This window comes from Marmota marmota, unplaced genomic scaffold (genome assembly GCF_001458135.2).
Source record: "Marmota marmota marmota unplaced genomic scaffold, marMar, whole genome shotgun sequence".
In the NCBI taxonomy this organism is placed as follows: Eukaryota; Metazoa; Chordata; class Mammalia; order Rodentia; family Sciuridae; genus Marmota; species Marmota marmota.
The window spans coordinates 1,345,832-1,369,111 of record NW_026000051.1 but is presented as its reverse complement, the minus strand read 5'-3'; the positions used below and the strand labels follow the sequence as shown (position 1 = coordinate 1,369,111).

At 54.8% G+C, this 23,280-nt stretch overlaps 2 protein-coding genes and 2 non-coding genes across 25 annotated transcripts in view; all 4 read left to right on the top strand.

Annotated features, from left to right (window-relative positions):
• Positions 1-20,607, top strand: part of Prrc2b (proline rich coiled-coil 2B) — a 78,502-nt gene extending 57,895 nt beyond the window's left edge. For 8 of the 17 annotated variants that reach the window (XM_048812857.1, XM_048812850.1, XM_048812851.1 and 5 more), the window contains exons 16-31: positions 1,888-2,090; positions 2,625-2,770; positions 3,237-3,378; positions 4,952-5,034; positions 5,488-5,679; positions 5,808-6,005; positions 6,392-6,478; positions 7,455-7,559; positions 7,681-7,873; positions 8,582-8,679; positions 9,519-9,646; positions 10,096-10,336; positions 12,508-12,666; positions 13,353-13,444; positions 15,392-15,473; positions 16,591-20,607. In XM_048812857.1, the coding sequence (XP_048668814.1) occupies positions 1,888-2,090; positions 2,625-2,770; positions 3,237-3,378; positions 4,952-5,034; positions 5,488-5,679; positions 5,808-6,005; positions 6,392-6,478; positions 7,455-7,559; positions 7,681-7,873; positions 8,582-8,679; positions 9,519-9,646; positions 10,096-10,336; positions 12,508-12,666; positions 13,353-13,444; positions 15,392-15,473; positions 16,591-16,722 (2,281 nt within the window). In that variant the 3' untranslated portion in view covers positions 16,723-20,607. The remainder of the gene's footprint in view (positions 1-1,887; positions 2,091-2,624; positions 2,771-3,236; positions 3,379-4,951; positions 5,035-5,487; positions 5,680-5,807; positions 6,006-6,391; positions 6,479-7,454; positions 7,560-7,680; positions 7,874-8,581; positions 8,680-9,518; positions 9,647-10,095; positions 10,337-12,507; positions 12,667-13,352; positions 13,445-15,391; positions 15,474-16,590) is intronic. The other 9 variants (XM_048812863.1, XM_048812864.1, XM_048812865.1 and 6 more) reach the window with 6 other exon arrangements.
• On the top strand, positions 8,226-8,311 carry LOC125619683. Its single transcript, XR_007351225.1, has one exon. It is a non-coding gene; the product is annotated as a small nucleolar RNA SNORD62 (small nucleolar RNA).
• On the top strand, positions 11,936-12,021 carry LOC125619682. The gene has a single exon (XR_007351224.1). It is a non-coding gene; the product is annotated as a small nucleolar RNA SNORD62 (small nucleolar RNA).
• A 320-nt stretch (positions 20,608-20,927) lies between the features above and the next one.
• Pomt1 (protein O-mannosyltransferase 1) overlaps positions 20,928-23,280 on the top strand; it is a 17,321-nt gene continuing 14,968 nt past the window's right edge. For 2 of the 6 annotated variants that reach the window (XM_048812871.1, XM_048812868.1), the window contains exons 1-4: positions 20,929-21,403; positions 21,613-21,762; positions 22,944-23,050; positions 23,198-23,248. In XM_048812871.1, coding sequence (XP_048668828.1) covers positions 21,641-21,762; positions 22,944-23,050; positions 23,198-23,248 — 280 coding nt within the window. In that variant the 5' untranslated portion in view covers positions 20,929-21,403; positions 21,613-21,640. Of the gene's footprint in view, positions 21,404-21,468; positions 21,763-22,943; positions 23,051-23,197; positions 23,249-23,280 lie in introns of those variants that run through there. The other 4 variants (XM_015497412.2, XM_048812870.1, XM_048812869.1 and 1 more) reach the window with 4 other exon arrangements.

The window sequence follows — 23,280 nt, the reverse complement described above, 5'->3', positions numbered from 1 at the left end:
GGCGCAGGGCCTTCGCCCCCAAGGAGCCGGTCCCCTGGCAGAGCAGGAGCCCGGGCGGCTCCTGGCAGGAGTACGGTCCTGCCGACACGGGTGGGACCCGGCGTGCCACGAACAGAGACTACGTCCCTGACTCCTACCGACATGCGGACTCGTTTGGCAGCAGGGCCTTTGAGGACAGCCGCTTGGAGGACAAGAGGTCCTTCTTCCAAGACGACCATGTTACAGATTCTGAGAATGCAGAGAACCGGCCGTTCCGGAGGAGGCGCCCCCCACGCCAAGACAAGCCCCCGCGCTTCCGGCGGCTGCGGCAGGAGCGGGAGTCCTTGGTCCTGTGGGGACCAGAGGAGGAGGCCCCCCTGCTGGCAGGCCAGTGGCCAGGCCGGCCCAAACTCTGCCCTGGGGACAAGGTTGGCGCAGGGGGCCGCAGGTCCCCAGACCCATCCTGCCACAACTCCTCTGACCATGCCAACGAGGAGTGGGAAACGGCCTCTGAGAGCAGCGACTTCAGCGAGCGCAGGGAGAGGCGCGGGGGCCCAGGGGAGCCCGACCCACAGGGGGATGGTGGCCTGTCTGGGGCCGGTCTGGGTGAGAAGAAGGAACTGGCCAAGAGGAGCTTCTCCAGCCAGAGGCCCCTGGCTGACAGACAGAGCCGCAAGCTGGAGCCGGGAGGGTTTGGGGAGAAGCCCGTTAGGCCAGGTGGTGGTGAGACGTCCCCCCGCTATGACAGCCAGCAGAGCGGGACACCCTTGAAAGCCAAAAGGTAACCGAGAGCACCACCCCAGGCCCCTGTTGTTGCCCCCCCCCTCCCCACAGCAGCCCCGAGTCCATGCATGCATGCCCGCCGGGCCACGTGCTGCCGGCCGCTGTGTGTCAGCGTCTCATCCTGCTCCTGCATCGCTTGTCTGCTTCTTACGATGTGTCCTTGTTGTTGTGGCCTGCCCCACCCCGTGCCTTGTGACTGCAGCCTTGTCCCTGCCAGGGTTCAGCCTCTGAATGGTCCTTGGAGCCCTGCAGTAAGGGAATTGCCTATATGTGGCACCTGGGAGCACTGGCCAGTCCACCTGATCCCTCTGCTCCTCAGACAGCTGGGCAGCATCCTGGAAGGCCTCACTAGCCTTCTGGCTGCTGCTTCTCTACCACTTCCTTGGTGTGGTCAGAAGTTGCCAGAGCAGCTGGGAGGAGCCACCTGCAGCCCAAGGAACATCTCTCCTTTGGCACCAGAGGTTTCTTAGGTGGACAGTCTGTGCTTGGTGCCACTCGAGGCCCACAGGCTCCTGTGTGGGGAAGGGTGGCTTTGCTGACTCTGCCTACTCCATGTCTCAGAGGGGACGTGCAGGGGTGCTAAGGCACCTCAGCACACTGACGCTGCCTGTCCTCCTTAGAAGTTCAGGGCACAGAAACTCGGGGGTGTTTTACCCCTAAAGGTCAGGCGTTAGTCTGACCTTGCTCTCTGGGGCCCAGAAGCCCCAACTTGGCTCTGCCTTGAGCCTCATAGCAGGGCAAGGCCAGGGCTGCTGGCTGCTGGCTCAGAACAGAAAGGCCGGCAGCCCTGTCTGAAGCGTGCCCCACCTTCCCTCTCTCCCTCTGCGCGTGCTGAATGCAGCAGGCCGTGGGAGAGAAGAGAGCACGGAGGGGGGTGGTGAGGGCAGCTCTTCCCTTACCAGGGCTCTGCCCAAGCAGTGTGGGCTCTGCCCAAGCAGTGTGGGCTGGGCTCTTCCTGGAGTAGGTGTCGGTCCACGAGGCTACTGTTGATGCGGCCTAGAAAAAGGAACTCACCTGGGCCAGGCTGCTGTGTGCGTGCAGGCTGCGTGCACTTGTGGGTTTTTTTCTTTCTTTTTTGCTAGCCTTTGGGCGTCTCTGACTTCACAGATCTTTTTTGCTTTATAGGTCCCCGGATGAGGCCCTGCCTGGAGGCCTTGGCTGCAGCAGTGGGAATGGCCACTCGCCTTACACCCTAGAGCGGGCCACACACGCCAACGCTGATAGTCCAGAAGCCACCAGTAAGAAGGCAGAGAAGGAGTCTGTGCTGGCCGTTCAGAGGGCTGGTGAGCAGGAGGAGGCCCGGAAGCAGTTTGACCTGAGCTATGGAAGTGAGTCTAGGCACCTCTCATCCTTCCAGAAGATCCCAGGTGGATCCAGGGCCTTGGTAGTCTTTGGGTGGGAACACATAATTCTTCTAAGGGGAGAATTAGCCCTTCCAAGTGACCGTCAACTTCCGAGAACTGCCTTGAACAGGCACCAGGCTGAGTTCTTGGCTGTGGTGGTGAGCAGTACAGCTGCTTGCCACCCGCGCTGCACACTGCCTCGCTGGGGAGCCCGATGCCCAGTGGTTCAGGGAGATTCCAAGTCCACCAGCTGGTAGGAGTGAAGCTGGCTGTAAGAGCCTCATCCCCAAAGATTGTGTCCTTCTCACCATGGTGCTGCTCAAGCTGTCCTGGGTGAGACTGCAGGGGTTAGGGTGGGAGGTGCGGCCATGGCCAGGTCTCTATAGCTGTGGTGGATGCTGGAGCTCCTTGGTAGCGTCCAGCCAGATGCTGCCCAACTTTCTGGGCCAAGCCTGTCCTCAGATATCAGGTGCAGTAGAGTTGGGTGATTCATGGAAACCACAACTTCTCTTGGTTCAGGTGCCATCATTGAAAACTGTGCGTCTGGCCCTGGGGAGGAGAGTGAGATGGGCTCCATGGTGGGCGAAGGCTTCATTGAAGTGCTGACCAAGAAGCAGCGCCGGCTCCTGGAGGAGGAGAGGAGAAAGAAAGAGCAGGCTGCGCAGGTGAGCAGGCGCAGGCTGGGCATGGGGCTGGGGAACCCAGGGAAGAGGGGAGAATTAGCTGCTAGGCTTGCGTTGCTCCCAGTGCCTGCCATGCAGCCCGCGGGAGCAGGTGAGGGCCATCACCATTTCACAGAGGGGAATCTGGGTCACAAAGAGGCTGACTCCTCAAGGCTCAAAGCTTACGTGGGGTCATACCTATTGGCCGCCAGGACTCCTCCCTCCACAGGGTCCCTGCCTGGGTGGGTGAGAGTCCTCTTCCCTCAAGCCATGAGATCAGGAGCCCTGTGCCACACGGGAGGTTTGCAGACCGCCACTCCTGGGGGTTTGGCTGACCTGCCAGTATGCTCAGTGGCCAGCATCTTGAGCAATTTCAGTGGTTTGGTTGGCACTGGGATCCTTTTCCTAGGAGAGCTTGTCATTCTTAGGACCTTCTAGGGTAGACTACATCACTCTCTTTTCCCCTTAGGTGCCTGTGAAAGGTCGAGGCCTTTCCTCTCGTATTCCCCCTCGGTTTGCTAAAAAACAGAACAACTTGTGCCTGGAACAGGGCGATGTGGCCGTGCCTGGCAGCAGCCTGGGCACTGAGATCTGGGAGACCAGCAGCCAAGGTGAGAGCGTGGAGCCTGCCTCTTCCTCCTGTGCCTTGCTTTTGAGCTGTGAGTGTAGGTGGGGCCTCACTCGCGCTGGGCTCTCTCCTGGGCTCCTCTGCTGAGCCAGTGTTGATGGCCAGCCTAGCACTGCTTGCTTCGGCAGCTCCCAGTTGGGCAAAATTTCACTTGCCTGTGGTGTGGGGAAGAGCAGAGTGTTCCACATTCCCAGCAGCCTGGAGCAGGACATCCCACGAGCTGACCCTCAGGAATGTGGGTTGGGCTTATTTGTCAGGTCTAATCATCCTTCATTCTTCCCTGTGGAGAGGAGCGAGTGAGTCCTCCCCAACAGAATGAAAACCCAAAGAGCACCTCCCAGCGCTCTCATGGAAAGGCAGACTTGAGACCACAGAATGTGTTTCCCTAAAAATGTTTGTATTCCAGTAATTTCCCCCCTCCCCTTTTTTTTTTTTTTTTTTTTGGTATATGGAATTGCACCCAAGGGTGCCATATCACTGAGCTACACTCCCAGCCCTTAATTTTGAGATGGGCTTTTGCTAAGCTGTGATCCTCCTGCCTCAGCCTCACTGGGCACTGGCATTGCAGGCATCCAGCTTATTTTTATGCAAAGGCTTGCAGAGAGAAGCAACTGGACCACAGCCCCCTGACACACACTCAGGATACTAGGTTCTACACTTTGATTCTCTCATTGTCACTACACAATCTGTCCTTAAGTTCCAGGTAAAATCTTGGTGCCAACACATTGAAGAATAATATTAGTTGATGTTCAGGTCTGATTGAAAGCAAGAACTATCTTTTACTAAGCATTGATAGTGTCAAGTTTAGTACCGTGGATGAATGATAGTTATTACAATATCCATGTAATACCCACCGACCAGATTGCCTGGGCAGCCTTCCCTAGGCAAGAGAGCTGCCGCCTCCCATGAGGTCTCTTCTCCAGGGTTCCATAACATCTCATCAGTTGGTTGGACCAGGGGTCCATGGGCGGTTCAGAGGACCCTGGACCTTAGAATAGATTGTCATGTTCTTGTTTATCAGTGTCCGTGGCACTTGACGGGTCCGCAGAAGGGCCTGTGAGCCAGTACAATCTAGTAATATCCCAGTGTTGAAAGATTTTATAGACACTACCAAATTTAGAAACATGCCAATGTAGAAGTAGTGCTGGAGAATTCAAACAGGTGTGATTTTGAAAAAACACAGTCAGTGAAACCCCAAGAAGCACATTTGCTAGCCTCAGACGGTACTGGGAGACTGGCATGCAGCTGCTTCTGTGTGTCAGACCAGGCACTGGGTGGGTCTGTCATACTGGGCGCTGGGGTGTAGGTGGGTGTGTCCTTCCAGGTGCTGGGGTGGAGTGGATGTGTCACAGTGCTGGGGTACAGGTGGGTGTGTCCTACCAGGCACTATGGTTGGATGGGTATGACACACTGGTCAGCTGGGGTGGGGTGGGTGCCAAAGGCAGTTCCGGGAACTGGATTTCTGTGAACTCTGATTTCGGAGCCACATACCCATGTCTTCCAGACTGTTTGTCCCTCTCTGATACCCTGACTTTGTGTCCCCCTCCTTGTGGCAGCCCTCCCTGTGCAGGCCGCAGCCAGTGACTCCTGGAGGAAAGCCGTCTCTGCCTTCAGCAGCACTGAGCCCAGCTCCACCGAGGTGCGTGTGCCCTGTGCCTGACCCAAGCTCCGCCCTGTCCATGAACTGCGTGAAGTCTCTAGCTTGCTCTTCGGCCTCGGTCTCTGGTCTGTGTGTGGTGCCTGCATGAACATAGAAGAAGGGGTAACCAGCCCATGCCCCCGGGTAGGGATCCAGAGCAAGGGCCTCCTGAGCTGGTCTTGGTGGTCGCCAGTCTGGTTGGACTGAAATGACCTTGGCAGTATCGCCGAGGACCATGCATCATGTGGTGGTCATGAGCTTGGCAGGGCTGGCGCCTTCATGTGGCTGCATGTGTTTCATGGAGCACTGGAGCAGGTCAGGGCCAAGATCAGGACTGGACTTGAGAGGGCAGGTGGCTGGGGAGGTGTGTCAGTGCCACATGCAAGCTTCCCTTCTGGACACTCGTGTTTTGGAGTTTGGGGACAGATTCTAATCCTTGTGTGCTCTATACAGCAGGGTTTTAAGAGCAGCCAGGGAGACAGCGGTGTTGACTTGAGTGCAGAGTCTCGGGAGTCGTCTGCCACCTCCTCGCAACGCAGCTCCCCATATGGTACTCTGAAGCCAGAGGACATGAGCGGTCCTGGCCTGGCAGAATCCAAGGCCGACAGCCACAAGGAGCAGGCTCAGAAGCAATCTGAGCAAAAGGTAACCTGGAAGTCCCCTTCATGGTGGCCAGGTCCTGGGTGAAAGGAGCCGTTATCATGTCTTCCCTGACACCCGGGCATGGGGAAGGTAAAGATTGTATATCTCAGCCTTTCTGCTCTCCCATCAAGGACTCAGAACAAGGCTCAGGACAGAGCAAGGAGCACAGACCAGGACCCATCGGCAATGAACGTTCTCTGAAAAACAGAAAGGGCTCAGAGGGGACTGAGCGGCTGCAAGGGACAGTCGTCCCACCTGTTAATGGGGTAGAGATTCACGTGGACTCCGTGCTGCCTGTGCCACCCATTGAATTTGGAGTCAGTCCAAAAGTGAGACTTGATTTGACTTTTTTTTCTTGGTATTTGGAAAGTGGGGGCTTAGGGCTGTTCCCTAGAAAGCAGGACGATGGAAGCGGAACAGCACTGCACTGGGAAGAATGCTGGTATGCAGTCAGGGAGCTGAGGCAGGGGCTCTTGACTTGCCACATAGATGGCTTTACTGACACCAGCCAGGCCTCCCAGGTCAGCAGTGGACAGGGAGAGGAGTCAGGGTGGCTCCCTTTCTCCAGTGTGTTCATGTATGGTTCATGTATGGTTCTGGTGAATGCTGCTTAGTGGGTGTTTTGAGTCACCAAAACTGGATTGCATTCATGTGTGCCTCTGGAGTAGGGCAAGCCAGAACGAGTTAAGTAGCCATGTGCCATTTTTTTTTCCAGGACTCTGATTTCAGCTTGCCACCTGGTTCTGCCTCTAGTCCTGCAGGGAATGCAGTGGTCAAACTTCAGGATGCCTTGGCTAGCAATGTAAGTCTCTGCTTCTCTTCCAGCCCCAGTGTTGAGCCACTGTGTAGGCCACAGGCACATGATCACTTGGGCTGGAGTCCACTCTCTTTACAGTGCCTCTGTATTGTGACTTTCCAGTAGGAGCAATGTCATTCCTAAGTTCCAGGTTATCTGGCTTTCTTTAGATTCCCATCTTCCTGTGTGCCAGATGTGTCCAAGACTGGTGCAGACCATCTTTTAGTAGCCATGGGGGAATGGAGGTAAAGCAGGAGTGTCCTCCTGGAGGCCCATCCTCCCCACCTGAGGGTCCCTGAGTCTGTGTGTTTGATGCAGTAGACCTTCTGCCTCTCCAGCCTGCACTTGGGAGCAGGGAGTTGTGGCTCTGTAGACTGTTCCACACTGGCCGTGTGCTGACCTCTCTGTCCACTTGTCCCTCCCTGCAGGGTGGGAGGGTACTCAAACATCTGCTGAACAACTGGGGATTGCTGGGGCAGCATCCCCAGGTTTCATGGGAGGTCAGTGCTGCAGAACGTTGACAGACATTGAACAAAAAAAATTCTGTGGTTACATGGGTTTGAACTGCTAAGCTAACCAGATTTTAATACTTTGAGCTTTCCCAAATTGCTATGATATGGGACACTGGGCTCTACCGGAGGCTTTAGCCTATATTAACAGGGACATGCTTCTCCATTTCCTGAAGGGCTCTGTGACAGGCACAGCCTTTCCCTGTCCTGACTTAGGCATCTCCCGTCCAGGTGGCACATATACTTGCCTACTGGTAGCCAGTCCATTTTTTCTCTTGCTGGGATACAGCTCTTATGTCAAGGGCTCCGTGGAACATGGGTGTGGAGGGGACTCTCTACAGATTGTTTTTGAGGAAATGACGTCTCAGGGAGATAGGCCGTGGTCTCAGGCACATGTGGCCAAACCTGAAGACTACTGGCTACCTCGCTTCCTCAGCTCCTTGTTCCATGGTCTCCTTTCTTCCCATCTCCAGGCAGGGTTGACACAGAGCATTCCCATCCTCCGGCGAGATCATCATATCCAGAGGGCCATTGGCCTCTCCCCAATGTCCTTCCCCACTGCTGATCTCACACTGAAGGTAACACCATCCCTGCACTGGGAGGAGGGAGGAGCCCCTGGCACCCTGTGGCTTAGATTGCCATTGTCCCCTGCTGTCCCTGGTAGTAATTTGCGCCCCTTCCCTCCCCTTGCTTTCAAAGATGGAGTCTGCACGGAAGGCTTGGGAAAACTCCCCCAGTTTGCCAGAGCAGAGCTCTCCAGGGGGTGCTAGCTCGGGCATCCAGCCTCCGTCCTCGGTGGGCGCCTCCAGCGGGGTCAACTACAGCTCCTTTGGTGGAGTATCCATGCCACCCATGCCTGTGGCCTCTGTAGCCCCTTCTGCTTCGATGCCAGGTATTATGTCCCCTGAGCCAGGCTCAGAAGCCTTCCCCATTCATGATTAAGCAAAGCGCTGGATGAGTAGCCCGAGCACATCCCTGTCCAGTGCCTGCTGTGCCACCTCTGCCAGGGAGCAGCAGAGTAGCGCACCTCCCTGGGCCACAGCTTGTCCCTCTGTAGAGTGGGCTGGTGATGACGCTCCAGAGAGTAGCCATGCCCATGAAGCAAGGGTGTCTCTGGAAGGTCTTGGTACCAGCTGAGCCCTCCATTGGTGGTAGCTGTTTTTATCTTTACTGTCGCCGTCCTTGTCACTGTGTTGTGGCCCCAAGGGAGAACAGTGGGGATTTTGAGGAACCAGCTGCCAAAGTCTCAGTGATGTAATTCCAATAGATCCTTCTGACCCTCCACTGTGGACTCGATAGCAGGAGGATGAAGAGGACAGTGACTGAGAGACCAGGGCAGCTGTATTCAACAGCCCTCCCAAGGGTCTGCAGCAGTTGGTGGGTGATGGTTGTAAAAGGTGGGCCACAGCCCACTGCCCTGCTCAGGTCCTGCTGCTGAGCCCCCAGGTGTGTGCTGCAGCACAGAAGGGAGCAGCCTCCACCTGCTCACACCCTCACTCCCAGAGTCTGCTGGGAAGCGGGACATGTGCAGTATCTCCCTAAAGGATACTCAGCAACAGGAGACTTGATCATTCTCTCCTCCCCTGGATTCTGTTTCCAGGCAACCACCTCCCGCCTCTGTACTTGGACGGTCATGTGTTTGCAAGTCAGCCCCGGCTGGTTCCTCAAACCATACCTCAGCAGCAGAGTTACCAGCAGGTGAGGATGGCAGGACAGGCGGCTGGACAGGGAGATGCAGCACCAGCACAGCCACTGCTGCATTCACTTCCTCATTGTCCCGTTTCCTGTGTCCCCTGTGTGATGCCTAGCACCTGGCACGTCATGACACGTAGAGAATTTGTTGGATGAGGAGGACCAAGTAAATGCTCCAGCCTTGCTTGACGTTCCTTCCCACAGTCTTCCTCCCTTAGTCCTAGCTGGGAATTAGCTAAGGGCAGGGCCTAGGTCCCCAGCCATGGAGATATTGGAGGAGGTAGTTTTGGAACAGGCAGATATTTGGTTTTGTGCAGGATTGATATATTTTCTGTGCTGTAAGGGAGTGATTTTGGAGTCTCCCTCTGAAAGCTGGTGCTGGGCCTTCAGATAGCCCCAGCCCATGTGCCTGTGTCCCCTCTCCCACTTCCACGTGGCTGTGGATGTTCCCAGTGCAGATTCAGGGTCAGGACAGAGGATGTGGCTAGTCTTCAACTCTTCCTTGAAACATATCCCTAGTTCTCTAGTGAAGTGTGGGTTGGTCTTTCCATAACTGGATCACACTGCATGTGTCCTTCTGTTGCCCGGCCATGTTTCTGCAGCTGTCCTCCATGAGTACACATAGCTAGGGTTTCTTTCTGTTGCTGTTACAAACTGCCAGTGCAGAGGTAGACCATGGCTTGCCTTCACTACCAGGTTTTTGCTTTTGGTTTTTCCCTAGGAGCAGGGGAGGCAGGCAGGGTGTTTAGGGCAGGTGCATTTAGGGCAGAGTGGAGGGGCCAGGGTGTGAGCAGGGGTGCCACTTTGGAGGGCATTGGTGGTTACTACCTGGCTCCTGTTCACAGGCTGCCGCTGCCCAGCAAATCCCCATCTCTCTGCACACGTCTCTGCAGGCTCAGGCTCAGCTTGGACTGCGGGGCGGGCTTCCCGTCTCCCAGTCTCAGGAGATCTTCAGTTCTTTGCAGCCCTTCAGGTGAGCTCACATGTAGACTACTCCTAGCCTGGGCTTCAGACTGTCCCATTCCTTTGCTCTGTGACTATAGGTGTCCTCTGCTTTGGGCTTGGGAGGCAGAGGGGATGCTCTTGGTCCCTTTGCAGGCCAGCGCTGTGCTCTAGGGGGCTGTGGGCCTCGTGTTCCCTTTCCTTCTCATCCTGCCTCCTGCTTCCTCACTAAGCCTGTTACCTTGTGTTTTGGGTGTTATTAGGTGTTTCTGGCCTGGCACAGCCTTGACGTGTCTGTCTGTGTAACCCAGTGATGCTCACAGTGGCCCCTAGACCATTAGCATCAGGCCCACCTGGACCTGAATTGCTGGAGGAGCAGGATCTGTGCTTCAGTGGGTGCTGGAGATGCTGAGGCTTGCCTACGTTGGTGACCCCCTGGTGTGTTCATCCACTGATCCTGGCATCTTCTGGCTTTTGCAGGTCTCAGGTGTACATGCACCCCAGCCTGTCACCACCCAGCACCATGATCCTCTCTGGGGGCACGGCCTTGAAGGCTCCATACTCAGCATTCCCAGGCATGCAGCCTTTAGAGATGGTGAAGCCCCAGTCCGGCTCACCCTACCAGCCCCTGAATGGAAACCAGGCCCTGGTCTACGAGGGCCAGCTTGGCCAGGCTGCTGGACTGGGCGCCTCCCAGATGTTGGACTCCCAGCTGCCACAGGTCAGTTCACTCGCTCCCTGGCATCTTCTGGCTTTTGCAGACTTTCCCAGGCACTAGGCCTCCTTCTTTTACGACCTTCCCCTACCCTCCTAACTGCCTCTGTGTGTGCTGACTTGTGACAGTCCTCAGCGGCTAGAACGTGGCCTTTTCTGAGCGGTCCCATTGCCATTTTATTCTGAGACCCAGCTATCCTGAGAGCACTGCTTCCTCTCCCCATCCCCGTGCTCTGACATGGAAGTTGGGATGCAGCCTCTTTGCCCCTACCTGCTCCTTGAAGCCCCACCCTAGAATGTGCCCTACTCAGCCTCCACGCACGCGAGCTTCCCATTACCAAATCCCATGCGGGAGTGGAGGTCTTCTCCCCTGACCTCTGGGCAGTGCCCGGCACCTTGGAGGGCCGCTCCCTTCCTGTGGCCCTGGCTTTGCAGTCTCTCCTGTCCACTGCGGCATCTGCTTGTCCATACTCGCATCCAGACTTGGGCATTACCGTAGCTGTGTGTCTTCCCTGACCTCAAGTGCAAGGCTCCGGTGCAGCTATCACTGCTGACCTTTCTGCCTCTGTCCTTCCAGTGATCCAGCTGCAAGTCCTTCACCTCCCTCCCTCCTCTTCACTTCCTCCCTCCTGGCAGGCCCTCGGAGCCGCTCGGCACTCTGCACTCGAGCTGTCTCCTGGGGGCCACCACGCTGCTAGCAGCCATTTCAGATTCACTATTTTTTCCTTGTTGCTTCCTACCCACTGTGGCCTTGCTTTCTGTGTCACCAAGGAAACAGGACAATGACAGCCCATGGCCACATCTCCCTGCCTATATGCCACTGGAACGTGAGAGAGGCCTCACTCTCCCACTCAGGGCCACTCTTACAAGTCCCCTGAACCTTGTGCATTCTGGAGCTCTATCACTGAGCTCCATCCCCAGTCCCTGGTCATCCCATCACGGCATTTTACCCAGTGGTCACACTCTCCCTCAAATCACATTCTGCAGTCAGGCCTCAGGGTGCCTGGTTTTCCTTCTGCCTCCTCAAACCCTTTCTTGCCTCTCCTTTGCTCACACCACCCAAGTCTGTAACACTGGGCATGCCCATGGGCCCTGTCTCTGGGCCACTTTCTGGTCCCATGGCTCTAAGTCCATGTGCTGGTCACTTTATCATTCATTTCTTTGCCCCAGAGTCACCCACGGACTGGAATTTCATATGCAGTGCCTGGCCAGCACCTCTGCTTTCATGTCTCTGCCATGTCCCACTTACTGTGGCCAGACAGGAACTTCCTCCCGGTCCTGCTGCTGGTCCACTTTCCACCATACTTGTTCCTGCCACCCCTGCTGACCGCTGTGATCCAGCAGGTCCTGATGGCTCTGTCTTTAGGAAGAATTCAGTTTCCACCTGTTCATTAACCCCACCCATAGGCTCTGCGGGAGCTCTTCTTGCACTGCCAGCTTCTGCCCTCTAGGCCTTCCGGCCAGGTGTTCATGCAGCAGCAGGACAGTCCTTCAAGTACACAGTCAGATCGCACGACACCAAGGCAGTGTCCTGAAGCTGTCCAATTGTCCTCGCCTGTTGTGCTCCAAGTGGGAGCTTGGCACTTTGAGGCTGTGGCGCCACAAGCCTCAGTGATGTAATTCCAATAGATCCTTCTGACCCTCCACTGTGGACTCAACAGCAGGGAGATGAAGAGAACAGTGACTGAGAGGCAAAATGTGGGCCACCCCGTCCTCCTGCCCTGGGAGTTTCCAGGCCACCCCTCTAGGTCTTGTTTTCTACCAGCATTGATGCAAGACAGGTGCCACACAGAGAAAGCTGCACTTCTTGGGCAGCCCTCACCTCCGGGGCATGCTTGGCCTTGCTCCCTAAGCAGCCTTCCCGATGTCCCCACTCATCTTCTTCCCACCCCTCTCTGGCACATGTGCACACACACAGCTGGTACATGCACATAGGTCCTGCTGCCTCCGCTGTGTGCTCAGCCGCTGGCAGCCATGTCCAATGAACCTCTACACTGTCCTGTCTTGCCCCTGCCATGTTTGAGGGTGCCCTGTGGCTCCCCCACACCTTATATTGAGTGAGAACTGAAGGTACGCATAGCCCTTTGCTCAGGAACAGAGGAGACACACAAGCATCATTGATAAGTACAGTCTGCACACGTGCTTACCCTCTGTTCCTTTTTGTGACCTGTTGCCCAACAGCTGACCATGCCACTGCCTCGGTATGGCTCCGGGCAGCAACCACTCATCCTGCCACAGTCCATCCAGCTGCCACCAGGGCAGAGCCTCTCTGTCGGGGCCCCCCGAAGGATTCCTCCACCTGGGTCCCAGCCACCAGTCTTGAACACCAGCAGAGAGGTAAAGGTGTACCCCCTCCACCTGTGATCCCGGGGAAAGGGATTTGGTTAGCCCTTCCCAGTTAGCTGAGGACCACTGAGGTGGGAAGTGCTAGAGGATTGGGGTGCAGGCTCTGGGTCTCTGGGTCTCCCTAGACAAGTTTTCCTGTGCCTTGAAGTGTTTGAATTCTAAACATCAGGAACTCCTTCGTTTATGTGTAAGCCATTAATAAAAATAAGCTTGGGCATGTTTGAGACTGGCAAGACAGGAAGGAACATTCACGCGACCAATGAATGCCCCAGTTGAATGCCTGAGGACCCTCCGGTGGAGCCACAGCAGATACAAGTCCTGGAGATTCTGACTGAGTGTGTCCAGGGTCAAGGGTTAGGAGTCTCTGTTCCTCACTGCCCGTCCTGCTCTGGCTCTGCTGGGATGATACCTGAGTGATGCTCCTGGCATGGATGGCTGGTTTCCTCAGGTTGTGCACAAGTAGCTCTCCTGAGCCTCTTTTAAAAGACGTTGAAATGTCCCTCCTCCTGAGAAGAAGCCCTCTTTGGGCCTGGATTAGAATGGAGGGGCTGCAGATTCCCTACAGGGCACTGCTGGAAATCTCATGACCCTCGCTAGCTCCGCCCAGGGGGTTCACCAAGGGCCAGGCTGTCTCTGTGGTCATCAAATGACAGCTTGTTGCTTCTTGGCCTCTCTAGTCCTCTCAGATGGAGCTGAAAGGCTTCCACTTTGCCGACAGTAAACAGAATGTTCCCACAGGAGGCTCCGTATCGTCACCACAGACCTACAGGTAAAGACATGCCCTGGGGGCTGGGGACTGAGTAGCTGAGGAAGCTGTAGACCTGACTCAGTGGCTCTAAAGAGGCTGTGAGCCCAGGGAGAGCAGTGCAAGAGCACTGAGGCCTGGTCCTCCAAGTCCCCAGGACGTACTTGTTAACCATGGGGAATGGGGAGACTGCATTTTAGTCATCAGAATGAGGATCTGGACTGGGTGTTTTCTGGAAGGCTAGGAAAGGAACAGCCCTTCCCAGGGCCTCTCCCATCTGCATTCGCCCTCTTCCCCTGCCACATGACACTTGATTGTGGGGTCGCGCGGCCCTCCCCTGCAGTCTACAAACTGGTGCCTGCTTTTCGCCTCCTCGGCATCTGTCCCTGCCTCCATTGATTGTCCCAGTCCCCTCAATTTGGAGGCTGCTCTGTTGGATCATGGCTAAGCACCTCTCGCCCATGTGGGGTTGGGAAGGCAGCTCTGGCCTTGGGCCACACAGACGTGTATGGCCAACTCTTGTTCCATGAGGGGTTTCCTGGAGCTCCCTTGTATTCGCAGAGTGGGACAGACACATATGACCTGCAGCATTCTGCTCTAGCACCAGGAGGTCACCCCACCAACATGTGCCCTGCGGGGCGGGTCCCACGGCTTGGACCTTCTCTTGCGGTCATTCTGGCTGGTGCTCCGGTGTGTCAGGCTGGGCTTCCTCCGTCTCATCGATCCACACTTCCAACCTCATTTCCAAAGAGATTTCATGAATTTTTTCCTCATTCATCTTCGTTTCTGTTCCTCCCGCTGTCTTGGCTTCGTGTTTGTGTGTCGGTATGTCTTGTTTTCCTACCATCACCTGTCACGTAGGCCAACACAGAACAGAAGCATGACCTGGAGGGGAGGAAGGAAGCCTCAAGTGGGCACACAGGCTGTAGGCCCCCCACTGCCACAGGCACGCAAGCAGCATCTGGCTGCAGAGCAGTCCCCAAGGAGCACAGAGCAGGGCAGAAGCTGGAGTGACAGGCAACCTGTGCACACGGTTATGGGAAGGGCAGCATCTTGCGTGGGAGGGTTGGTTCAGTGGGCGCCCTGTGTCCACAGACGGGGCAGTGGTTGGAGTACTTTTAAGTAATCTACAGGTGACAAAGTATACAGGAGGGAGCTGGGTTGTGGCTCACTGTATAATGCCCTGGGTTCAGTCACCAGCACCAAAAAAAGTCTGTGGGCAGATGTGCATGTGTTATATGTACACACACTGCTGCATGTGAGGGACTTGCCATCTGCAATTTTGGTATTTGCAGGGGTCACTGAGGGTCGGGGAGTTATTATAATTTTATAGAGCCATGGTCCCCAAAGTCTTCTGGAAATGGCACTGCTGAGACATGCCCTTCAGAAGAGGGACTGTGGTCAGCACCTGGCTGTCTGGACAGAGGTGGAGTCCAGGGCACAGAGCCTCAGCAGCCCCACCTCATCCTGTTGACCTGTGCTGTGCACCTGTTAAGCCCTTTGACCACAGAACCTCATTAACATCCCTGGCACTGGTGGTCAGTGGAATACTGTACATTACTGTGCCTCTCATCCCCAACAAAATGAGGACTAGAAAAAACTCAGCACAATTCTGGTTGGATTAGGTTTATAGACCTTTTTTTGTCTGGGACACTGCATCATGTTGGCCCAGACCCTCCAAACTCTACAAGATGGTCAGTGTCCATCTGTCTGTAGCAGCAGCTTGGGCCCCACCTCTCCTCTCCTGGGTACATCTCCTGAAGTGCCAGGGTGGACAGTGACAACCACCCCTTCCCCTTTCTGCATTCTTGGCTGTCTCCAGTCTGGTTTCCATCTGAGAGGGCACCAGCTGCCCGAGTGCGTGCTCTGGCCAGAGGGCCCTTCCTTGCTCGTTCCTCTCCCTGGGCTAGGCTTGGACTCATTTCTGTGGTGACACGTGTGTATTCTCACCCCTGCCTTTGGTTTTTTCAGGCCTAGCTCTGCTAGCCCCAGTGGGAAGCCCTCTGGATCAGCAGTTAACATGGGCTCTGTGCAGGGACACTACGTTCAACAGGTAGAAGATGGCTTTCCAGACCCTGCAGCTGGACACTTAGGCCTGTCTCCCAGCGCCAGAGGAGAGGGGACTGTTCAAGCCATGAGTGCTCCTTTTATGAGGAGAACATGCCCTCACGGTTAGAGCTGGGCAGCCTAGCTGGCGAAGGCATTTCTCCTCCTGAGGGCATCTGGATCCTTCCTTTCCTGCAGAGAAGGGAGGATTCCTGGTTCCTCAGAGGAGGAGACACCTGATGGTGGACTTCCCTAGCACTCGGGGCTATGACGGCGCTGGGGAGAGCCGGCCAGGTCTGCGGGTTAGCGCTAGAAGCCGGGTGTGCGCATGCTAGCTCTAGCAGTGGCGTCTCGCTGGTCTTGCTGGGTGGGCTCGCAGACAGGTCGCACTCTATTCTAATAAGGCTCTTTCAGCGTCTTCCTACAGGCCCTCTTCTTTCCCTCCTCTGAAGTGTCTCGGGCTCCAGAGCTCGGGACCTCGGTCCTGGGTTTTAGTAAGTCAGCATTTCTGGCTGGTGGGAGTCGGAGGACAAGGCTGTCATTTTCCACCTCCTTCAGGCTCCCCTGGGGGTCACTGCTTGAATCCTGTGGACCAAGCTTCTAAAGCCTTCTCCCAGAGTTCAGACCACTGGGTGGTTGCTGCGGGACACCCTCTGCTGTGCGCAGCTGCAGACTAGTGGAGCCTGAATGGGAATCTCAGGGTCCAGCTGAGTCCCGGGGGAAGGTCTGACTGAATCACAAAGATCTGGGAGAACCAAGTCCCCCGAGGAGTGCTGGGGGCCCCAAGGCCTGTGGGGCATGGGGTGCACTATTTGAAAAAGTTTTCTCGGTCAGACTTGGACCAGAATGCGCCACCCTGAGATGTACCCTCACCAAGTTCTTTGTGGAGGACCCTGTGTCTTCTGCCTCTCCCAGTCTCTGCACTCAGTGCCCATGGGGTGGGAGGAAGGCAGTCACGTGCTGGGATCCTTCCTAGGAGAGTGACTTCTATGTCTGGCCCTTCAGCAAGGGATGGACAACTCAGGGGGCTTTTCTTTGTGTCTCAAGAGCAGGAATAGAGGGAGCTGTCTAGTAGGTGCTTCTGCAATGTGGTCACTTTCTTTCTCACATTCATGTGTCCAAAGGCAAAACGAGTGGATGAGAAGCCCAGCCTGGGAGCCGTGAAGCTGCAGGAGGCCCCCTCAGCCGCCCCCCAGATGAAGAGAACCGGAGCAATCAAGCCTCGGGCAGTCAAAGTGGAGGAGAGTAAAGCCTGAAGGTGCCTGGCCACAGCCTCGCCTCACCCTGACGGGGACAGTGCCACCATCCAGCCTGGGCCACCACCACTCGGAACCTCGCCGGACCCACCGTCAGAGCACCTGGCCCAGACTGAGAGCTCTGCTCCTGCCCACTCCTCCCACTCCTGGAAGCTCATGCAGCCAGCTCGCACTGTGGACGTGTGGCGCCGACCTGCTTGCTTTGACATAAAAGAGCAAAGGCTCCCTCCCTCCTGCCCCTCCTCCCCACTGTGGAGTGAGTCACCTCTGTGCAGTGCAGACCCGCCTGTCCAGTCCCCAGGCAGTGGCTGGCGGCTGGGTCTTTCTAGCCAGAGGCTTTTTGTTTTAAAAAGCAGCTAAGGTTTTTACAAAGGGGAAAGGAAAACAAAACGCCAGCTACGTCTGTATAGCTGAACTTTTATACGGTCCTCACTGTCCTCTCTGCCCCTCTGCTGTCCCCAGTGGTCTCCTCTTACCTCTGTCCTGTTTGATGCGTCGCTGCGATACCTTAAGAGATGCCTCTTAAGAATGTGCCCCATGGTCAGCCTTCGGGGTCACTGAGGTACCATTGTTGAGTGCTCCAGTGTCAGCTCCCGCTTTGGCGGTGAGGTGAGTGGGGCAGCAGGTAGGTCAGCATCTCCACTGGGCCCAGCCCCAGGCCGGGAGTCGATGACGTTCTAGCTTAAGAATTACATGGCATTTCTGTCTTGGGCTCTTATGAAGCCAGTGGACACAATGACTATTGGGCACCAGAGGTGAACCTTGGTCATCAATGTCGTTGTCCAGATCGGCTGGGATGGCGTGAGCCGATGCTCCGTGGGTCCTGTCTGTGCTGTGCTTCCCAGGCCCCATACCCCCTTGGGCTCTGCTTCCACTCACCATCCCATCCCCCGCCTTCTACAACCTGTCACTTCCCTTTCTCCTTTTGCAGGGCCTGCTGCGCTCTCTGGATCCCAGTCCCTCCACCCACATACAGCGCACACAGCTCGCCATTAAAGCCACAGGCACATAAGACAGCTGCCCCTTGGGGTCTGCAAAGGCGTGTTTCCTAGATGAGGCTATAAGGATTTTCCCTCTCCCTGTGCTTCAGTCCAGCAGCAGATCCCTGTTGTTAGCATGCAGGAGCCCGAGCTAAGCAGCAGGTGTCAGCGTCACTCATCCTACAGCCTGCCAGCCAGGCAGGGTCAAGGTGAAGGTGGGCTATGGGGCTGGCCATGGTTCTGAAGCAGCCAGGGCAGCCTACCCAAAAGGACAGCATCTTCTGTCTGGAGAGCTGCCCCTCACCAAAGATGTGGGCCCCTGCATGCTGGGCTTTCTGCTTTCCAATCAGCCCAGACTCCATCATTCCCAGGAAGGTAAAGGGGGTAATTTCAGTTTCTCAAATGCTATGCAGGGTCCCTAACCAGCCATCCACCCGCAGGAGCCACTGCCTGTCCCAGAGTGTGCCACATAGGAAGGGCTGCCACGTGCCTGTGCAGCTGGCCCTTGGTGTCCCTGTGTGCGACAGCTGCGGGAGCTGGAGGTACTGCGCTATCTCCAGCAGAGCCTGGCCCCTGCTGTTGTAATTGGGTTCAGCCTTCCCCTGCCAGCAGCGCTCACTGCACATCATCCTTGGTGGATCTGGGGAGAGCAGTCACTGCTCCACCTCAAGCCCTTGGCACCTCCCCCCCTTGCCTCCACCCCCAGACCTTACTGGCTGGGCTTGTCTTCATCCTTTCTCTTCTGTCCCTTCTCTAACGGCTGCCTGCCTGGAGTCTGCAGCCCTGGCCTGCCCTGTCCTTCATCTGCTCCCAACCCGCCACGTCTCTGGTCACTGTTCCTGTGATGAGTCTTCTGCCCCTGCCCACTGCCTCCACTGCCAAGCCGCCCCTTGATGAGTCTGGGCCAGCCACGCAACCACCTCTGCCTGTCCACCTTACAAATGCCAGACCCGCTCACCTAATGCCAATGTCAAAAGGAACAAAAAATTTCTCATTTCAAAATTCAACAGAACAGTCGTGGATGCTGTTAAAAATGCAAGATGTCCCTTCAGGTGAACCTGCCACAGAATGACAGTACTTCCTGTTTGAGGAAAAGTAGGTCACCCATTCTCAACCTTCTCTCACCCTGTCTCCCTCCTTCCCTGCCTCCCACCCCAAATAAAGACAAGAGACACTAGAATTTATTTATATGTATTGATGTTGTAGGTCTAGGTGAAAAGAAGTAAAATGTTCCACTGCTCTATTTATATATAATGTCTGAATTATTCTGTGCAGGAAAGGCCAGGAAATTGCATGTGAAGTTTGGTGCGTTTGCCACCTCTGTGACCTCAGCTGTGGGCTCTTCCCCCAAGTGCAGATCTTCAACTCGGGCAGAGGGCAGGCCTCGGCCTCCCCACCTCCCAGCCCCTCTGTGTTCTGATTAAATGCAGTTTTTAGTGCAGCTTTTTAAGGTGCAATATCTTTCTTCCTTTCACGTGGTTTTAGGGCCAATCTCAAGGTAATAGGACTTGGCATCTTATTTTGGTTTCAAACCCCCATTCTCAGATACATACAGAAGTTTCTGCCAGGGCATCCTGGCCTTCAGTGGGAACAGGAGAAGGCCAGCACTCCTTTGCTACTGTTGAATTGGCCGAGGGGCAGTGTAAGATCCTCTCACCAGTCAACTCCTGATGCTGGCAGTTTTGGCCAGACCATTGATGGTACAGCCTGTCGCTCGACCTCCAGGGACTTTGTAGTATTGGTTCTCTGCTGACCACTCAGTGAAGTGAAATTCAAGGGTAGGGTGTCTGAAATGCAGTGTCCACCCACTGAGGGCTGGTTTCTTAACTGTTAGCTTCCCGTACATAGTTCACATTGTTTTCAAACTTGGAGTTCACAGAACACTCTGGCTCTAGTTTTCTTAAGGGAGAAAAGGTTGAGTCCAGAGCTCTGGTCATTCCAGCTGCTTCTAGTGATATCTGGGTGACATGTTAAATACTGACGTTCCCTCCAGTCTTCTGATCTGCCTTCCACAGTCAGGGAGGAAGTTAGACACACTCAGCAACCAGGAGGCAGGCATCTGCTCCGGTGCAGTGTCAGCAGCTCTGACAAAGGCCCTCCCCTGAGGACTGCTGGGCCGCCCTCTGCCAAGTGGCTGCCTTTGCCTCAAATCTTTTTTGTCCCTTCTCACTTGCAGGGCAAACCTGGGTTACAGGGTCTGTTGGAAATGACCTCACCGTGTTCTGTGATGAATGGGAAACGCAGACTTCCAAAAACCCAGCCCTCTGAATGTGAGCTGGACCTGAACAAGAAGGCCATCTGGGCAGGAGTGGCTGGGTGTTGGAGACATTCGCTGTTACACAGCCATGCTCCTCACCCAGCCACCCGCACAGCTGGCTAGTGACTTAGGGCATGAGACCTGCCTTTCACCCTTTCTCCGCCCATTTGGTAGCCTCCAAGATGGCAGCAGCATTCTTAGGACCCTGTGTAAAAGCTCTGTGCAGGCGACCTTCTTTCACTGTTTAAAGGGGATCCTGTACTTTGGACCTCATGCCTTGGGTAGTAAAAAGGATCTGGGGGTTTGCTGCTTTGCTTTTGAGAGGGTTATGTTTTGGTTTTGTTTCCTTTTGCTTTATTTTGGCCTTCCTCTCTCGTCTTTTCGTGTAGACCAGATATTTGAAAGGGCAGACGATGGCTCACAGGTCTGTGCAGCTTGTTTATATGTGATGTGGGGAAACCATTACTCGGATGGGAAATGGCATCGTGGACTCACCCGGCCGTGCTGGACGCTCACCCTCCCTCCCCTCCAGTTCAGTACCTGTTGTTTCTCCTTTCAAATATGTGATTGTACTAGCTCTTTCCGTATGAAAGACTCTCCTTATTTAAATAAAAAAAGGAAAAAAATAAAGCTGGACATGCTTTCTCAGGTTGTGTGTCCCTTGTTTTTCACTCTGACTGGAGGCCTCTGCAGATGGAAGCTGCTTGTCTTACAGCTCACTCGACACCAGGAACGCTGAGATGCCTGAGCACCGCCAGCAGAGAGGACCAACACAGCACGCTGCCCTGGGCAGCACCTGGCCGCCTCCACCACTTCCCAGGAGGGCACCCCCCTGTGCACACCTCCTCTGCCAGCCTCCCCCAACTGATGAGGGGCAGCATGTGGCTGCCACTCCGCAGACCTTTTGCAGAAAAGTCGTCAAGGACTAGGCTCGTTTGGGGTGGGGAAAAAGCAAGCCTGGTCCGGGGCAATGAAGGGTCAAAAGCAGATTGGGGCTCAGGCAGTGCTGCTCAATTCTGCCATCACCTGTCTGTGTGGCCTTGGGAAACACACCCAGCGTCACCTTCCTTACCCTGAAGCGCGGGTCCTGCTGGGTGAGGTGGTGGTGCCCACCTGCATTCCCACCGCTCGAGGATCAAAGGCGAACGGCCAGGGCTGGGCCCTGGCTGGGGGGTGAGAGCGCCGCCTGGCACGTGGGAGGCACGGGCTCCACCCTCAGAACCACAGTAAACTCATAAAGGAAGGCGTTGTGTCCACCTACAATTAAAGACCAAACCAAAGGCCAGTCTGGGCAACCTAGAGCCAGATTGGGGGGCCTGGGGATGTAGTTCAGGGTGCGGAGCCCCTGGTCACCCAGTACGAGGAGCACCAGCGCATTTTAAACGGGCTGTAACGTACCTACCTCAGAGGGCAGTGCGGGGCCACTCGGCGGGCCCACGGCCAGGTAAGAGAACGACTGCCCTCCAGCAGCAGGGACCGCTTCCCTCGGGGCTCCCCCAAGTNCCCTTCTGCATCCCAGCGGGTGCCCGCGGCCTCCCTGCTCGACCCCGCCGCTCGCGGTTCCTCCTGGTGCCCCAGGAAGCCAGTCTCCAGCCCTTCGCCCTAAGGCTGGCCTCCCGCTGGTTGATGGCGGCTCGTCCCTTCTTTGCCCAGGTGTCCTCCAAGCCTGCTCTCCTGCACCATGTTGGGAGTTCTGAAGCGCCCGATAGTGGTGACGACTGACGTCAACCTGAATGTGGTGGCTCTGGCTGGAGTGGGACTTCTGAGCCGACTGTGGCAGCTCTCCTACCCGCGCGCTGTGGTGTAAGCAGACAACTGCATGGGAGGGGTGTCAGGAAGAACTGTTATGTACACATGCTGGGGAAGATCTGCCACTTGGCTACACCCCGGCCCCGTTAAATGGTTGCAGTAGAGGGAAATGTGCTACCAGCCATAGATTTTCCGTTTTAAAATCGGAGGGTAGAGGATTGATGGATTTGGAAGTGAGTCTTCCTTGTTTAGGGTTCTCAGAGCCTGGCTTTGATCATAATGGGAAGTGGTTGCTTTTGTTATTGAAGGGCTGCTTATTAACACACATGTTCTTTTTTAACTTTTTATTATGGAGAACATCAAATATATACAAAGTAGGGAGAACAGTATAATGGTCTCCACCAATATGTTCATTACCCAGCTTCAGCTGTCATCAGCTCATAGGCAGCCCCCGCTCTGCAGTGGATTAGTTTGAATTGAACCCTAGATGTGTTTCATAAATAATTCAGTATATATCTTTAAAACGTGAAGATTCTGGGCTGGGGTTGTGGCTCAGCAGTAGAGCGCTATCCTAGCACGTGTGAGGCCCTGGGTTCAATCCTCAGCACCACATAAAAAATAAATAAATAAAATAAATAAATGTATTGTGTCCAACTACAACTAAAAAATAAAATATTTTTTTAAAAATAAAAAATGAACATTCTTTTGGGGGAAGGGATAGAAGATGAAAATTCTTAAAAAGTCATGTAACTATGATCCTAAGAAATTGATAGCATTTCCTTGGTATCATCAGCTTTCCCCCAATTGTATGACAAAATTTTATTGTAGTTGGTTCCCAGATGTCTTCCTTTCACTCCGGCAGCTGTTTTGTTGAGTCATCAGGTCTGATTCCAAGTCACAGTCTTAGCAGGTGCTTGGCACCAGGAAGAGCTGGAGTGGGATTGGCCCTCAGGCCTATGAGGTCTTTCAGTAGGTTGGCCAGCAGTATGCACCTGGAGCTAGGATCTGTCTGAGTGCCATCTTATGTTGGTGAATTTTTCCACCCACTTCCCTGTGGATGGATGATGTTGTATATGGCTTAGTATTTGGGGACGGGGTACAGTTGGAGCAGCAGATCTGACTGACACTGCTGATGACTTACCTAGAGTCATTTGGAAGCACGCAGGCATTCATCCACCCTCTTCTTGGTTACAATTCAGATTTCTAGTTGAATGCAATGTTTTGTTTGTTTTCAGTTTTGATGAAGTGTATTATGGGCAATACATCTCTTTTTACATGAAACGCATCTTCTTTTTGGATGACAGTGGACCACCATTTGGCCACATGCTGCTGGCCTTGGGAGGTAAGATTCTTTAGTAGCCATTGCCTTTTGGGCCCTCAGTGAAACTTATCAGTGAAATTTCTTGAGGGCAGAAACTGTCTTTTGTTTGTTTATCTTGTTTCCTTATTGCCTGCCACAGTACTCCAGGAAATTAATTTTCTATTTTAGGTTACTTAGGAGGATTTGATGGTAACTTTTTGTGGAACAGAATTGGAGCAGGTAAAAAAAAAAAAAAAAAAAAAAAAAATTTG